We start from the raw sequence: 19,164 nt of genomic DNA on the forward strand, positions 1-19,164 counted from the left end.
AGTGCCTCCTCCTCCACTCAGGTAGTTCTCTCTTCCTCTGTGAATGATTCTCTATCTCTTCATACTGAACTAGAGATCAAGAACATTTTTACACCCTTCTCTTTTCTTCCAGTTTCACTGTCATCACCCTGTTAGGTAACTGATAATGATGATGACACCTGGTAATAAAAATGATAATGATGTCTTATTACAATAGTTCCTTTATTGGTTTCTTTGCTTCTCATTTTCTCTCTATTCCATTGTGTATTCTGTTTGCTGTAATAAAGCCATCCTCCTGAAACATGAAATGATCTCACCATTTGCCACTACAATCAAGAGACAAGTTTTATCATCTAACATTTGTTCATAAGTAAACATGAAAGTAAGAACAGTAATTTATGTTATCAATTGATCTTTAACTTCTAAGAGCAAACATGTCTTTTCCATTAAGACAGGGACTTATGTCTACCTGACAGCTGAAGAATCCTCAACACCTGCTTGGCACCCAGTATGAACTAAATATTTTGGGGGTGAATAAGCTACAGTGGAACAACTGAAAAAAATAATTCACATTCAGTTTTTGTTCAAATATTTATTGGTAGAAATAGATCTTCAATGCATACTTTGTATTTATAGAAACTCTACATTCTCTTAAGGTTTCTTCTTTGGAGTTTTTTTTTTGGCCTCCAAGTAAACTTAACATATTATCTATGCATTTGATTCTTTATAATAGATTTTTTTAGAACTAAATTTGAGAAACCATGCATCTTGTGTACCCTACTTAATCCAAAGAATTATTTGCACTTTCAAAAAAGTCACAAAAAGGCTGAACTCAACTTAAATAATCTATATGTCCTAAATTTTCCATGTCCCATTCCTGAATAAAGAAATACTTGTTCAGTATTACATATTGCTTGCTGTCTAGTAAGTCAAGATTGTCAGAGACGCTTCAGTAAATTATTTCTACTTCAGAATTATATCTTAATCCTCTCAGAGATGATCTTGTCAACAGTAAACATTGTGCCACATGTAGTATTGGCCCAAAAGCTTAAATAAGAATCAAACTTGTAGTTTTTAGACTGGACATTTTAATCTTAAAATTATATATCTATATATCTCTCTCTCTATATATATACACACACACACATGGTATACTGTGTATTAAATTATCATTTCAAGTAACTTAATAAATCTAGCAAACATTCAGCCAAACATTCTTTCAAAGGCTTAGACACTAGTGTCTTGACTTAGTACTAAGCCTATGAAACTTGAAAATCCAAGAAAAGTCTGCTGTAGTATTAACAATAAGACTGATTTTCAACTTTACTGAATTGTGCAGATACAAAAGTGCTTAGCATGACAAAATTACCAAAATAAAAACATTTTTAAAGGTTATTTGGTTCTAGCAATATTAACTATTCTGGACTTTTGGATAATTTAACATTTGCATCTTAAATTTCATATAAATTTCCTCTTTTTAACAAGTTAAAAAAGCACCAAAAAATAGTTCAAACTATAATCTGTTATTTTTCATCCTGGTTAGCTCATCACAAATAACTCAACAAAAGAATGCTTGAATATTCATCCCTATTAAAATACAATATTTGAATAGATCCCATCATTTCACCCATTATTTGCTATGCCGGATCCTAAAACAGGCTGCCGACAGATTGGACAAGTGCAATTCTCTGAGAGCCATCGGTCAATACAATGAATGTGAAATTCATGCATGCAAGGTAATTGCCTGAGCTTGTTTCCAGTTACATAGTCACTGATACAAACACTACAGATTTTACCTAGTTCACTATCAATACCATTATGCTCATAGTTCCGTGTGGAAAGATTATCTATCTGCTCTTTGGTTAAACCACGAATTCGATCATCATCATCACCTTCGTTCAGTAAAAAGAAATGAGCAAGGCGAAGAATAGGTAGTGTTCCGGTTTCAACTAAGTTGTTTGAATTTCGCAACTGCCTGCCACCTCTACTGTCACTGTTTTGAGTCTGAGGCTGGGTTGTCTCATTTTCAGCTTGCATTTCAGTGCTGTCTTCTTGGGCTTGCCTGTCTTGAGAGAAACTTTCACTATGCTGGCTGCTTTCATTAACTGTACCTAAGTTACTCAGTTCTGAGTGCATCTCTGGTAAATGCTGACCATTTCTCTGAATTTCTGACTCAGACTCAGCCTCCATTAAAGAACTCAATTCTCCAAACCCAGTCATGATCTGCCTTAAAATAGACCGAAGAGCCACTGAGGATGGCTCAACAAGCTCATTCTCAGAAATTCTCCGAAGAGGAACTGTTATGGTACTAACATAGGTTCGAATGCCTGACCGTTCTAATCGAGAAATAGTTCGGCGAAAGCCCCCACTATTGCTTTCAACAGTGACTGTATTTTCTGCTAGCCCTACTCTAGAGCGGGTTCTATTTGCAATACTATCCCGATCTCTATTTTCTCCAGGACGAATCCTTCTCACTTGAAGATCCAGTGTGATTGTTGGATGTCGTCGTACAGCAGTTGAGGATCTGCTGGATTCTTCTCCTTCTTCTACTGTTATTCTTGACACAAGTCTTGAATTAGAGAATGGGGCACTTGCAGTACCTCTGCGTTCTCTATCTTGCTCTACAAAGACCCGAGTTATACCTCTCCTCCTCACAGACCTTCTAATGGTTTGCTGTAAAGGTCTACTTTCCCTTTGGGAATTATGATAAATAGTGCCACTCTGTCTCTGAATTGGTGAACGGCTTCGACTACTGAAAGCAGACCGTAATCTTATTGGCTCTAATCTTTGGTTTGTATTTCTCACTGTAACATTAGTTCTAGCCCCGTTTTCCCAAACATGTGCTGCTCCAAATCTCTGCCCCTCCCTTTGCCTGAGTTCACTACCACCTGATTGGTTTGTGTGATTACTAAAATTAGCACGTGAAGCACTAGTTCTAGGAATGCCAACTGCCCGCCCAATTCTATTCCTTAACCTTCCCAGTGTTGAAAGTGATCCTTCGACTAAATTCTGCCCCCTTGAACCAAGCCTTGTCCTTGTAATGTTGGAACTACTACCACTGAAATCCATGGAAGTTTGGCTTCTTGTTCGCCTAGCCACAGGACTAGTTGATCTTTCTTGCCTATTGCTAGTACGATCGCTGCTAATATCTGAAAGTGGAATGCCTGAATAATCTTCTCCATTAATTTCAAATCCTCTATTCTCATGATTTATGTGGATTTCCAGACTAAACCGAAACTCTCCACTGTTCGGATTTGTTCGACTCACAGCTCTCCAAGTTTGGTTTCCATTTTGTCCACTTCGAGTTGCATTTCCTGTGCGACGAAAGGTGTTCAACCATTCTAGCAGAGAATCTTCATTTGAACTTTCTCTAGGGACTTCTGAGTCTGAAAAGCAAATCAAATTCACTTCAGATCAATTACTAAAATCTGTCCTTAGATCTTTATTGAAAGCTTATAAGAAAATGAGTTTGTACTAAAGAACATCAGTGTATATTAATGAATGAAAAATGGCAGTAAAATCCTGAACTTCCTAAAAGTATATACTGTAAGCATATTATAAAAATAGTAACACTATTTATGTAATTACAAAACTTTAAATACTATTTATGCAAAATTGGGAAAATTCCCATTCCTGCTTTGTTAGTGGCAAAATATTAAGACAAATGAAAAATATATCTAATACCAAAAGTGTACGTTTAAACATTTTTACCATATACTAATATTAATAAAATACAGTGGCAAACTTTGTGTAAAAATCATCCTGTTATCTGTGAAATCTTTCTTGTAAAGCCAACTAAATAAACATTTTTGCAACTAAGTATTTTTGTAGCCTTAGGAATTTTATGTCTCAGGAAATGCCAAAAAAATGTACATCTCAATAAGAAATCTAGCTTTCCAAACATAATATTAGAACCACATTTGTTGTCTTTGTGTGAAGCTGGGAGACTGTAACAAATTACTTAAGTTCTCTATGGCTGTATTCTTTTCTATAAGTTATAGCAAATAATAGTATCAATCTCATGAAGTTATCATAAGGATAAAATAAGACAATGTATGTAAAATTATTAGTATAATACCTGGCATACAAGAAGCATTCAATAAACGTCAGTTGTTATACAAAATAAAATGCATTCTTCATTCATTTAGAATGTAAGCTTCATGAAGACGAAGATTTTAGCTTTATTTTAGTTACTGTTAAATCCTCAGCCTCCATAATATTATGTGGTACCAAACTCTTAATTAATATTATTGATTAAATAAATTTAGAAATCAATGTGTCCCAGATAAACTTCTCTGACTATATAGTCACTGAGCCATGCTTAAATTTTCCATTTTTTACTAGTAAATTATATAAAGTGTAAAACTCAATGAAAAGCATTTTGACACACATTACTTTTACAGATTTCAACTTTAAAGTTTTTTCTACTAAAAGTAGCTATTAAATGAGATTTCTTAGGTTTTATTTCATTACTTTAGTCTCTTTCATACACATTTTTTAAATGTTGAAACTAACGCTATTAATGAGCTGTTGGTGACAATAAAATAAGTGGCAATCTTAGGCATATTCTAATGATGAACTATTTTACATTGAATGAGTATAGTTTCTACTAAAACATATTCAAAAGACCAATATTAAAAGCTCTATCAATGTAGACTATTTGCATATTGAATACAAAGAAGATGGGTTAATATACAATTTTCATTTTGGTGTGGAAAAAAGATATGAGTAAAGGCAAGCAAACATTAATCATTCTAAATGTTACCTCCTTCTCTAACTAGAATGTGGTAACTCTTAACTCTATCCTACTCTTCTTCCATTGTAAATACATTGTAATTGGGCATGGGGACAGTCTGGCACTTAGGTGCCAAAGAGAACTTAGCTGTGGTTATGATTTACCATGATCATACAAATGACGTCTGGAGCAGCAATGCTCTATACATCTTTCTGCAATAAAGGAGATGTTCTGTATTTCCACTGTCCAATACAGAAACCAGTAGCTACATGGGACTACAAAGTATATGAATATGACTGAGGAACTTTATTTTAAATTTCATTTGATTTTAATTAATTTAAAGAGTCACATGTGGCTCATCACTACAGTAGTGGATAGCAGAATTGTAAAACAACTCAGCTAGCTGGATGGGTCACAGGAAGATCTGTGGAGCAAAGTTTATTTGCCTTCCTTGGGTTATTAGCATAAAAAAGAAAGAAACTACTATCTATTGAGACATTGCATTTTAAGGTTTTTGTATTTGTGGGGTTTTTTTTTTACTGACTATAACTAATACAATGATCTTGACATCATATATAAAATTACTAACAATGAATACCTCTGGGTAGAGAAGCAGAATTAGTGAAATGATATAGAATTTGGGGCTTACTTTTAATTCTATATACTTCTTTTAGTTTGGTTTTTTTCTTTCTATTAGAACTTATTTTTTTAAAGAAGATTTTATATTATGGCTTAGTGCTTGCTCAATAAAACAAAACAAACCAATAAATAAAATGAAAAAAGTTTTCTGACTCTCAGACTTTCTGTATCATTCTATATAGAAGTTTTTAGAAGCGGAGCTTAGTTACATCACCATAGAAGAGGTGTGTACATTCTAAGATTAAAAAGAAAATTGTGCTAGTAATTAATTGTATATTATTTCATATATAAGTTGCCTGAAGGCAATCTGTATAAGACATCTTTTATTAATCTTCCGTCCCATACTGCCTAACCAGACTGCTCTGCATGTAATACATAAATATTATCTCAAAGAATATCATATTAACACTGAAAAATACAAAAATAAACATATTATCCAGGACACAGTATTTCCATTCTGGCAAACTACTCCAGTCAAGCCTGTTATTTATGGAAAAGACTCCACAGTACCTCTGTTATTTGTCCCATTTCTCAAGTCAGGCTGTGATGCTAGTTGTTCCTTCACTCCATCTAATCGTTGTTGCAGTTCTTCTGATGTTATTTCTCCTGAAACAGTGAAAAATGGTTTTAAGAATTTTAAATTAGCAATTTTTATGAAAATTCATGAAGGTTAAGACCAAATTTCAGCAACCTATAAAGACAAGGCTCTCTATAAATTGAAAACTGTTAAAATTTCAACTGACACAAATGTACAACAATTTGGTTGTGCTCATTTATTACTATTTTATTAAATTTATTAAAATAAGATTTAATTTGAATAGTTAGTAGTCAGTTGATATACATGGGAACCTATAAGCTATAATTTCATACTGTTTTTAGCATTAAAAAGAAATTAAGGGAGAAGTTCTCTAGAAAAAACTTCAAATCTCTGTTTATTGAATTTTACCCCTATTCATTATATAGGCCACCAACATACAAACATACAACATATAAATTTCAGATAGTTCATTTGTAAAAACTTTATGGACTTTTAGGGGGTTACGAATCCAGCTGAATACATAGATTATAACACCCCAAGTGAGTTCAAATTGGATTTTAAATATTTTACTTGTATAAATATTACTTAAGATAAATGGGTCCATATATGTAAACATATATGTAAATGTTTAACACTATTATGTACATTAACCTATCAGTTTGGCATTTATATAATATGTTTAATATATTCAATAGTCTCAACTACTTAAAAATACAGAAGTCACTGATTTTCTACTTTGTTATATTAAAAAGTTCTTAAAACTAACAAAAAATAAAACAGTATACAATATTTTGGGAGAATAAAGTATAAAGGAAAAAAAAAAAACCCTATCATTATTTCAAAATTCTTCTTTCCAATGATGATGAAAATGTGTCTCCTCTTTTACCCATTTCTTACCAGGGGGTGCCTAAAAGATTATGATCTCTCATTAGTCGATAGTCTTCATCGTTGAGTTCATTAATAAACTGGTAATAGGCTTCTTCTCTGTGGAGACGCTCTTGCTGCCATCTTCTCTCATTTTCACGATGATTATGCCCTTGAGATGAAGTTTCTTCATCACCGTCACCTGATCTAGATCTAGACTGATTCATACTGACAGTCCTGGCTTCCTGTATAAATAATATACACAAAATTCAAGGTGTTAGTCTAGACTACATATGGCCTTCCATTTTTAACTGTTTTTTTTTTGTTTTTTTTTTTAATTTTACCCCCTACTCAAATACTTCATTTGCCAAATCTTGCAGAAGGAACTTACATAAAAAATGAAAAACAGTTTTTAGAAGATATAACACAATTGGAGTTACTACTTAAACTAAAGCTATTGTTTAGTCAGAATTTGAGTTTAGCACATATTTCTCTTATCTGAATACAAAACTGATTGGATTTTTTATCTCTTTATTCTCTGATAAAGTTGGTCTAAAAGCCCCATTTATGTTCTAAATATCTGGTAATTCATATTAATTCAAATTTTAGGCTTGAATTACGTAGTGTTCTTTACTTAATAAGCAAAGGGCTACAGGAGGGTATAGGTTACATTATTTCCAGCAAAGTGTTCCTTCCAAAGAAAGATTCATAAATGTAATATTACTCTCACCATCATCACTGTCATTTGTCGAGGTAAAAATAATTTAGCCTAATGTATCTACTGAATAGACTTGAAGTTGATCTCCCTTTCAAAACTCTAACAGGAAGACTTAAAACCAAACAGGAAATAATTTACCATGCATAGCTCTGAGGATTGTGAAGAGTTCCACAGAGCACTCTGTTTCCCCATATCAAGCCTCATCCCTTAGCCTGGAAATGATTAGTCCCAGGGATTTCTGAGTGCCAATTAAACTTCCAAGCCTTGTCTAAGCAAATGCTATTTCTGGATTACATTTAAATGTCATTCCTAAGAAGCTTACTTTTAAATTAAGGGAGAAAACTGTGTCGTAAGTATTTTAGAATTTCTTACGTCAATTGAGTAAATCACTAATGTAAAAATTATCAGACTCACTTGAAGAAATTTTTTAAATATCCAGATGCCCAGATCTCATCCCCAATCCTTGGTTAAAATTTTCCAAGGTAGGCCTAGGTGTATCATTAAGATCCAATTGGGTGTTCTGTGTATGAAATAACTATTCCTTGACAATTTCTGCTAGGTCACTAAGGAATATATGTAAATGTAGCACCTGATCCAATCAGGTTGAAGCTTAAATGGGTAGGCCACCAGGGAAACAACTGTTGCAATTTGACCTCTCGAAGTACAGCAGGTATTTATTAATAAGCAAGTTGTTTTAAGTTAGCCTACAAGTCAATCTATGGTAGGAGTATTTGCACATTAAATTACAAATTCAAGATTTTTTTTACAGATGTAATGGTTATTACATTATCATTTGAAAGATATAGTAGCACTATACACTCAAATGCTAATTAACTATTAAAATCTCAAAATTTTCCATTTCCAGAATAATTAGGATCATAATTAGCAAAGAGTAAATGGTAGGTATGGCAGTAAGATGATTTCTGTAGTGAACAATTTAAAAGTTGAAACTTAACATAAAATCAAGCCAACCTATTATTACTCAAAACCTAAGAGCTTATCCTCAAATACTCCGGTATAATTAACCACAATTAAAGTGAATACCTTATTTTTCTTTCAACATGCTTTTAATATATGCAATGGTATCCATCCTTCAGCTGTTTGTGTCTTTTTTGAGAGCTGCCCATCTGAAGCAATAAAAGAGAGTTGAATTATTCAGTGAGTTGTCCTTCTGAAGGCCAGAACACCTGGTAGTTGTCTCCCAACTCGGCTGCAAAGCTAAAGCAAATTCTCCACTGGATTTTGTTATACAATCATCTAGAAAATTAGATCCCCACACAATTAGGTCATAAATATCTCCCTCGAGGCCCTTTTCCCCCACAACAAAATTTAGGCCTAGACTCCTACACTGTCACGGCTCCTGGGATTAGTCTCCTCCTCTATGAAAGGCCTTCCTTCCTATCACGTTCCCATTCAGGGGCAGCCAGGGTTAGGTGACTGCAGTTTACTTCTAAACCTTCACTTTCTTGCCACCCCCACCCTCAGTCCCGCTACTGGTTCTTTTCCTAGCCGTTGCGATGGAAGCTCGCGCCGGGGTACGGTCCCCACTAGAATAAACAAACTGGGCTCAGGGGCCCAACCAACCTCTTCTCAACCGAGCCTCAAGTAACGCTTCCCTTAGCGACCTAGATTCCCACAGGGAAGCAGGTGACAGACGGTGCATCTGAACCAATCACCAGCTGAAGAAGCTCATTGACAGACCATTAACCAATCGGGGAATAGGTGGGTGGTCCAAAGAATGGCCTGCTTTCCGTGGCGTCTCCAGGAAGTAGTGGTGGAACCCAGAGTTTTCCCCCAAGCCCACCTTGCTAGGAACTGGGCGGCCGGTCTCCGGCCCGAGAAGAATTTGCGGTGAGTGGCTGTCCTCTCGGAAGTCAGAGGCCGTGTCTGGGAGGCGGGAGGGACTGTCCCCGCGTCTCCAAAGGCCTTCGCGCTCTCTAATCGTCCACCTAGAGACGCCGGAAGTACGTGCCTCAGCTTGGGGTCGTCCCGCTGGAGGGGAAGATAGGGAGGAAGAACGGTCGGTTTCCACTCTTCTCAGTCTCCCACCACCAGGCTGCCCACTCCGCAGAAGGCAGCCACTCAGTTGCCCGGCCGCAGCTCGCCAGTGCGTCTGGAAACTGCGTCCGGCGGGAGCCAAGGTGCCTACGTACTGCGTTCCGCCCTCAACGCCGTTGTTACGGGGCGTCTCTTTCGAGTCCAAATACCCGGCTGCTCAGCGGCGAAAGCGCAAATACAGAGCCTCCTTTGCGCTTTGATGTCGCTCGTTTGCTGAGCCTGGCGACAAAGTTGCAACCCAACGATCTGTTCCTATTTCTTTATTGTGCAGAAGTACTGTACTAACCATCCTGGCCCTTTCCCTGGTTGCTCGCTAGGACCTGGAAATTACAAACCCTAATAAATTCTAAAGTGTTTGTATTTGGACTTTGTTCTGAAACTTCCAACATCCTTCTCCTTCTCCCTCTCCGCCCCCGCCTCCGAGATGTGACACTTGCCAAACTTACCATTAGTTAAGATCCTGACTAGGTCTCTGCCCAGTCTGGTATAGGGCCCTTTCCTGACACCCCCACCATCCAAAGACTAGTCACTGCTCACACTGCTGTTATTCGTCATTCTTTCGTTAGGTTCATTGTTGTGTTAGCTTTTGAGGAACAACTATGTCCCCATCATTATGCTGGATGTCTGGGTAACAAGACTCAACCCTTAACATCAGGGAGGTACTACTGTAGCAGGGGTATATGGACAAGTTTTTAAAAATCAGCATATTGATGTAGATAACAAAAGAATGTATAAGTAAAGCAGCCAACAAGGCTCATCAAGATTTCTCTGCTGCATACCAAAAGATGTCTTGGCATTCCCCAACTACTTGAAGTTCCTCAATAAGATATGGGAATTCCTGAACAACCCCTGACCTGACTTTTACCTAACTGATTTCCTCCATTTCCCAGGACTCAGTTCAAACCTCATCTTTAAGGAAAATTTCCTGATATACCAGAAGTGCCCACTTCACCTCACTCTACCACAATATCCACACAAAAGCAGATGTCCCTTTTGTGAGCCCTCACCCCACCTCCGTGCCTCCCCTCCAACTCCCATTTGCTGTGCAGGGGAAACCCCAGGCCATCTTTCATGCTAGGCAAGAGCTCTGGCGCTGACCTACATCCCCAACCCTTTATATATCTCTTTCAAAGCATTGTCATTTATTTAGCAAATATTGGGTCTGACTATGTATTAGTGCTGGTGAAAACAGCAGTAAATCAGACAAGAATGCCCTCCTGGAACAGGGTCTTTGCCCTTTTTTTTCAATGGAAAAAGCCATCGAGCAAGTACTTATAGTGATTTCCTGTTAATGTATAGGTCTTTTCCACCTAGAACCTAAGCTCCTTAAATATGAACAAATTATTTTACTTATTTTTACAGTTCCTGAACTTAGCATGGCTTAGCAGAAGAGTCTAATGGGTAGATGAGCAGAGGAAAATAAATGCATGTTAATCCTGTGAGTGTAAATTAGACAGAACCATGTGATATATCCAAAATTGGCAAAAATCATTTTATGAGTTTTAAAGCATGCAGTACGTCATCAAGTGCAAGTACTTTTTAAATGTTAAATGGAAAAGACTCCTAAAATCAGAAAGTGCAAAAATATGGTCAAGTGATTTATTAGGTGGGAAGCTACATGTTTTGGAGAGTAGAATAAGGCAATACTTTTATGTAATTTGAATTCAACACTTTGTTTTCATTTTTGTAGTCTAAGTGTGAATACTAAAGGGGAATTAGGAGAATTGGAATAGAGAGATGAATCATTTGGATATGTATTTTCAGATCTCAAAACCTGCTCAAAATGTGTAATTCTAATAATCTCAGTTTACTGGATTGGTATCTGACATTTTTAGTGTGTATGTATCTTTTAATTCTAGGACTTTTGGGGGGGTACTGGGGATCAAACTCAGGGGGTACTTTACCACTGAGCTACATTCCCAGACCCCTTTTTATTTTGAGATAGGGTCTTGCTAAGTTGCTTACGGCCTTGCTATGTTGCGGAGGCTAGCCTCAAACTCGTGATTCTCCTGCCTCAACCTCCTGAGTTACTCGGATACAGGTACATCTGCTACACACAGCTAATTACACAATTTAATAATTACGAATCAAGAGATGTAAAAGAAATAAAACCATAACAGTAAAGGTATTCTCTGTAAATTTGTTAATATGTGTTTCATTCTTAAGAGATGTGGGTTCATAGAATGACAGCCTTGATTAAAATTTTAAAATGCAAAATTTGGATTTCTAAGTTTAAGTTGAAATCCTACTAAGTATAGTGATGGCATCCGAAGAGCTGAGAGGAATCTAGGCTCATATTAAATTTATTATTAACTTATAATTATTATTTAAGGATTCAGGAAAGAGGTGAAATCAACATTTGGGCAAGAGAAAATATTAAATTTACAAAAACAGTGTAAAACGCTTAAAGATGGCTAATTATGTGAATAAATTGAAAGTTAATGAAACAAATTCCAAATGATTATGAAAGTTTACTACACGTTAATTCTAAATAATAAGGGTTTGTAATATAAAGGTAAAGGCTAAAGTATAACTACAGCATGGAATCTGGAACCCAAATATCTAATTAATTGATTAGCAGTTATCCCATTCCTTCCCATCCCACCCCACCCCTCTACCTGGTAAATACTAATCTACTTTCTATCTCTGGATTTTCCTATTCTGAGTATTTCAAACAAATAGAGTTATGCACTATGTGGTCTTTTGTGTCTGGCTTCTTTCACTTAGCATAAGGTTTTTAAGGATCATATTATAGCACGTCTCAGTACTTTGTTCCTCAAGGAAAACTTCTAAATAGTCATTTTTTGTATATAAAACCTCAAGAACACTCCTGATAACAAGGGTCTTTTTTAGTCCAGAGTCTGTTTTGGGTCAAGTTGTTTAGAAACAGGGCCCAAGACAAGGATTCGTGTTCAAGTGTTTTAATAGGGGAGGGCTCTCAAGAAAAGGAGAGTGAGGAAGCAAGAATGGTAAGGAAGACAGGGATAAAAGAATGAGACTCTATAAATCCTACATAATTCAACACTTTGTGTTGCCTACAAAGGTCAACTTTTTGTACCTGTATACCAGTCTGTCCCTGGGTGAGATTGTAGGAGCAGGAGATCATCAAAGCCTCATGGGTGAGGTGGCTCCTGTTTTAGCCAAAGGAAATTCTCCAGAAAAGGAGCCAGCTGAAACTGTTATCTAACACTCACAGCAACTGGAATAAAGATGCACAGGCATATAAAGTAGATTTGGGGGTGGGGCATGTGGGTACTGAGGGAAGAATGGAAGAACTTTATGTAGAAGGAAATGAGAGGGAGGGGGGTATGAAAAATAATGGAATGAGACAGACATGTACATGTGTGAGACAGACCCTATGTACATGTGTGATTACACAAATGGTATGAATCTACATCGTGCACAACCATAGAAACAAAATGATGTACCCCATTTGTGTACAATGAATCAAAATGCAGTCTAAATAAATAAATAATTTTTTTAAGAAAGATAAATAAAGTAGATTTGGGCAGGGTACAAGAAACATTCACTTTAGTTCACTATATTGCTTAGATCTTTTCTCACATTATTTACTCCATTGAGAAAATTTTCCAGAATTCTTACTTGTTACAATTTCTGGGAAATTATTAAAGAGTAGAAGAACAAGATAAGTGGAAGTCACCACTGCTACAACTGATCCCAAGGCCATCACTGATACTATTATCTATCTCCTTCCACCTCAGCTAGCCCTTCTGTTGTCATGGGTGTTTTGACTGATGGATTGAACAAGGCATTCATCCTCAAGGAGTGTAAGATCCTGCTTATCATGCTTGTAGGTTGTGGTTCTCTACTTGCCCATTTATAACTGAACATGGAAAGGCCAAGAAATACCTTTAGTGGATCTCTCCTGATTGCCCAGTATAATAATTTCTGTCCACATTATGAAGCAAAGCCTCCACATCCTTCATTTTCTTGTTGGCCATCTGGCATTAAGAACCCACAGTCACCAGAGAGGGGTCATAGCCCTAAGTGTAATGGGATGCTTACTTGGTCCACTGATGGAAGCATTCCATCTCTGAGTATCAGGATTTCTAGGCTAGTAGAGCCTAGAGTTGCAGGGAAGAAACACAAGTTCTCCAAATGCATCACTGGGAGTGATGGCAAGCAGGCGTACTTTTTTTCCTCTAAGTACTCATTAGTTCTGTCAACTAGGAACATAGCACCATATAATGGGCATTGGCCTAAGGAGTTAACTGTGAGGTGTTATTTCCAAGGTGGAGTCTCAGCTCTGCCTTTAACAGGACATTTCTTTAGTCTGTCGATTTGATAGCCTCCAAATGGTGTAGAATGTCCAGTGGATCCTCTGGTCAAGTACCTACCAGCACACCTTCTTGCTGGAAAGTGAGTTCCTTTGTCTGAGGCAGTATTATGTGAGATTCCATGTCAGAATTTCAAACATTCTGAACAGTGGTGCTGGCTGAAGCACTGTGGGCAGAAAAGGAAAACTCATACATGTCAAACCTAGTTCTGATGAAATGTTACTCTTTTCCAGCTTGGAAGGGGCCCAATGTAATTGATATGTCACCCAGTGGCTGTTTGGCCTCTTTGAGAGCTCAGTGTTGGTCTCTGCTGATGACAGGTCAGACATGGAATAGAAGCAGCAGCTGTATCAGCTTTGGAGTGAGTCCAAGCTATTGGGCACATACATAGTCTCCATCTCTACCACCATCAATACTCTACCTATGAGCCCATGTGCAAGAACTAAGTTAGCAATAACATAGGCTGCCTGACACCTATTGACCTAGTCATCTTGTCTACTTAGTTAATGCATCTTCCACATAGAAATTACCTAATGGGCATTATGTGCTATAAAATATTCTCACACTGTAGGCCCCCTCCCATAGCATGCTCCACCTTTCCCAATCTTTCTTCTTCCAGACTCCTGAACAATAAGCCAAACTAACATCTGTCACTGTCCGTGAGTATACTCTTACCTTAGCAACTTCTACCTAAATATTGTTGGGACTAATGACACGTTAACTAACTCAGGCTGACTCCTTACTCCCTGGCGAGTGAGCAAGATCAAGTCCTCAAAGACAGTTTCAAAAGTTAATGATGATAAACTGGACCACCGTCAGGGATTGTTAACAACAGTTCCGAACGTGATCAGCTCCTGCTTGCCATATAGTCCTATGGGACTCTGGCCTTGTGAACCCGCCCCCCTTGCTGACCTTTAAGCTGATTGGTTCCTGCCTAGCCTCCACACTACATAAAAGTTGTGTGATTTCCTCAATTAACAGTTCCTGCTGTGACTGGTCTCCCTGATGCTTCTGATTGTCCTCCACCCGAAGGGCTGGGTGCAGGCAGTCAGTCAGCCCTACCTTTCCCAGTCTGGCCTTGTTGGGGAGTGCTCCCTTCCCTTGTCGCTGGTCGAGAAGAGCAAGGGGGCTAAAGACCCCAACAAATATATTGTGTGAAGCTCTGCCAACTGGAAGGATTTTCCTTCTGAATCTCAGACCCACCCCAGGGTGGAGCAACAGAGCAACAGCAGATATTTTCAGCTTGCATCTCTTCTAAACTGAACCATTCATGAACTAAGCATGAGTTTTTAAAAATTTCTTTGTCAACTGGTCACGGGGAACCACCCCTGAGGCCACAGCTATGAGTTAAGAGAGAACCATTGGCACACCAATGATAGATGATTTGGGAGCCTCAGCCACCTGTTTGTGCCTACTCACTTGTGTTCTTTGAACCTGCTTAATATATTGGATTCTTGACAATATGCAGACATATTGATTCTTTACAGTAAATTGCTACTGCACCTGCCTAACCTTATAACACAATAAATCTAAGAGTAGTTAATTTGTGATCTCTTGGTGTCTCATGGTTACTTGATGTCCCATAGATAGATGCTCAGTTTTTACCAGGGCCCAGAATCATGACGAGTAGTAGCTCTCTACAACAGATAGCATGGCCTTCCTCCAGAACCCTGTGTTCTATACAGTGACTCACCTACTGGGGCTTACCAGGAGCACCACATGACATCTTTCTCTAGTACCATGGGATCTGCTGACTCATACGGTCCAAGTGACAGGTCTGCTTGTACCAAAGGATGTACCTACTACAGAGCCCTTTACTTCCCTGGGCTTCACTAAAAGCTAATAACTTTTTCCAAGTCATCTAATAAATGTGTTGCCAAGCAGTGTTAATAAGCTGTCTTCAAAACCCAAGGAGGCCTACCATACATGCTTCTTTTTTCCCTTTGTGATAGGAAGTTAAGGTACAAGAATTTGTCTTGTACTTTGGAGGGGATGTTCCATAATGTTCCAGATTACTGAACCATTATATACTTCACTGAAGTGACAGCCTCCTTAGTCTTTATGTCCCACTCTCTAGAGTATCTTACTAAGTTGTCCAGAGTACTGGTCAATTTTGGCTCCTAAGTTCTAATTAACATGATGGCACTGATATGGCAGACTGATGTAATGTTCTGCTGGATGTCCAGGTTTTTCAAGTCCTTTTGGACTGTATGATGAGAAAGCAGAATAATTAAAATTGCCCTGGGGCAAGTGTATACCATATCTGTGTTATGCGGGTGCTACCTGCTTCTGATCCTCCTTCTTGATACATATAGAAAAGAAGACATTGAGATCTCAATCACACAAAAGTTTGTCCATTTGAGAAATTTGCAAGTTTTGTCCTCCCTTTTTAAGTTTTTAAATGGATACATAACCTACATACAAATGTATATGTTTATTATTTGTCAATTATTTAAATATATACATACTCCCATGCTACCACCATCTTAATAGAACATTTTCAGAATTCTAGAAAGCTTCCAGGCCAGTCAATACCCTCCAGTGATAATCACTACTATGAAATATCACCATAGATTATTTTTGACTGCGTTTGCATTTCATAAAAATGTAATTATGTCTGTATTTTGTTCATTTTAATTGCTGTATAGTGTTCCACTCTTCCATAATGTATTGCCAATTCTGTTGATGAACATTTAGTTTGGCTTCTGTTTGAATCTATTGTTAATAAGTTACTCTAAACATCACTGAGCATTTGCTTTATTGGGGAAAAAACGTATTAAAAACACATCTGTAAATCAATAACTGTATACATGTACCAAGTCTGTATTAATATGCTCTAATAAAGATACTAGATCTAGCAAAGCAGCTGCAATGGGACCATATTTAGTAGCCTACTTGCTATACACCATGGTCCACCTAGTATTTGAAGGGGTCAGAATAGTGAATTAAATAGAACTATCATAAGGAGCATCACACCTATATTCTTTACTATTTAGAATGGTGCTGATTGGCCATTATCCCAGACTACAATAATGCTTTGGTTTTGTTGTTGTTGTTGTTGTTGTTTGTTTGTTTATTTGCTATCTTGGTGAAAGAAGGGCAAATTCTAAGACTGCTACTTTGACTTTCCTTTTTTTTTCCCATATTTTATTGGCTGCAAATGTAATTGTACAAAAGGGTGGAACTAAAACATATTCATAATGCACACAATATACCATATAATTGGACCAATAGCATTTACTTGAATTTTCCTACTGCAATTCATTGCTCCATAGCCCATGGAAACAATGTAAGGATTCTTCCCAACTGCTAGATATTTCCATTCTCCAGAGAAATATCACTAGTTGGGGCCATGGAACTTGGTGGGTCTGCTTTAGATGGCCTGGGACAGACTCTCAGTTATTGCCTGACTCTTGTTCAGTTCTACTCTCAGAAGGAAGCTTCTCTTTCAGTCATTTGGTTCTGAGTCTGGGAAATGACTCAGGTCTGAAAACTGGACAAGAGATCATAACTTTTCCATTGGGTATCTGACCCTAGCTTCTGCTAACCCATGATTAATGAGTTTATCTTTATTAGAGTTATCTTTTATTTATATACATTTAGAACCATCTTTCTCACTGCCCATCCCTTGTTCATAAAAAACACAATATCCTATTAGTGCTCTCCATAGGTCCTCAAAGGTTGATTTTTCCCCTAGTCAACCTTACAGTAATTAAGTGGTTCTAATAGTTAAGTGCTGTGACCTAGCCTTTACTGTTTGGAATGCTTTAATCCTCTTTACTACCAGGAAGCCTAGCTCTGTGACTTGAATCTCTGTGACTGCAGCCTAAAGAAGACAGCTGAGTACTCCTTTCACTTGCGAATTTCTGCTGCCTTACTTAGGACCTCTTGAGGGAAGTCCCTGGTGACTCTCTGGTAGATTCATTTCTCCAATATATTCTTTCCTGAGCCTTTAATACTGTATAATCAGTTTTCTGTCCCCTGTGACAAAATACCATGAGAAAAACCAACTTATAAGGAGGAAAGAATTATCTTGGCTCATGGTTTCAGTTCATGGTTGTTTGACCCTGTTGCCTCTGGGCCCTTGGTAAGGTAGCAGCACATCATGGTAGGGATCATGTAGCTGAGGAAACCTCTCACCTCATGGCAGTCAGGAAGAGAGAGGAAGGGAGTCCCTTCAAGTTCCCCCAAGTGATCCAACTTCTTTCTACTAGGTCTCACATCCTTGAGATTCCAACCCCTCCCCCCCCAATAGTGCCACAGATTGGAAACCACACCTTCAACACATGGGCTTTTGGAGGATGTTTAAGATTCAAACCATAACAACGTCCTTCCTGCCCACTGCCATGGCAATTCTGACCTTTCTACCTCATTTAAGGTAAGCCATTGTTTTCCCCAAACTCCCAAGACTCCCATTGCTTTTCCAAAACTCATCCATTAGGATAATAGAAATATTCCTGAATCACTTTACAGGGAATTAAATCCTGTATCTTGAGAACATGTCCCCATACTGACAAGTTCTCACCCAGTTTTATGTTCTACCCACATTAGTATAGCATCCTAGTGTTTCCCTTCCACCTTCTCTCTGTTTTTGCTGGTTTAAGTTATCCAGGTCCAATTGTGGTTTGGCTTACAGTCCCTTTCCACTCTTAGCATGGCAAGCACTATCCCAATTGAGTTGTGATGAAATGTGACTTCCAATCTTGATTTGATGTCCAAAACTTGGCGGCCGGAAGAGTGAAAACATTGTCTTATAAAGGTCCTTTTTATTTGAGACATCTGCACAGCAAGGTATTTTAGCCCATTTTTGTTACTATAACAAAATGCCTAAGGCAGGCTAACTTCCAAAGGAAAGAGGTTTATTTATATTACAGTTCTGGAAGTTCAAAGTCCAAAATTGGGTGGGGTCTCATTTTTTTTGGCCTATGGCGAGGGCCTAATGACTGATGTTATCATGTCAAGAGGTGCAAGTGAGCAAAAGAGATTAATCATGAAACAGTAAACCAGAGAGTCAGAGATTCACGGTCAGGCTCTGGCTTTCATAACAACTCGCTCTCATGAGAACTCATTCCAAGAGAAGCATTCTCTTCTGAAGGCAGCACCCCAAATAACCTGAGAACCTCTGCTAGGTCTCAGTTCTTAAAGGCCCACAATCTCCCATATCATCACACTGGAGGCCCAAGTTTTCTAACACATGAACCACTGGGGGACAAACCACAGCACATTAAATTCTCATCTTCTAGCAAGGGAATAGGAAAATTTCTGCAGGCCAATTGGTTCTGCATCTACTCAGAAATGAGAATATATCCTGATTTCATAACTGGGGATCCCAATT

The 19,164-nt window shown here is 37.8% G+C and overlaps 1 protein-coding gene across 1 annotated transcript; it reads right to left on the minus strand.

Annotated features, from left to right (window-relative positions):
- Window positions 1-558: 558 nt before the first annotated feature.
- RNF6 (ring finger protein 6) lies at window positions 559-6,999 on the minus strand. The gene is given in 4 exon segments (XM_079136685.1): window positions 559-3,365; window positions 5,864-5,959; window positions 6,789-6,792; window positions 6,794-6,999. Coding segments are annotated over 4 exon segments (2,052 nt in total). The 5' UTR covers window positions 6,983-6,999; the 3' UTR covers window positions 559-1,602.
- Between the last annotated feature and the right edge of the window lie 12,165 nt (window positions 7,000-19,164).

The sequence above is a fragment of the Sciurus vulgaris genome, assembly GCF_902686455.1.
Source record: "Sciurus vulgaris genome assembly, chromosome: 4".
In the NCBI taxonomy this organism is placed as follows: Eukaryota; Metazoa; Chordata; class Mammalia; order Rodentia; family Sciuridae; genus Sciurus; species Sciurus vulgaris.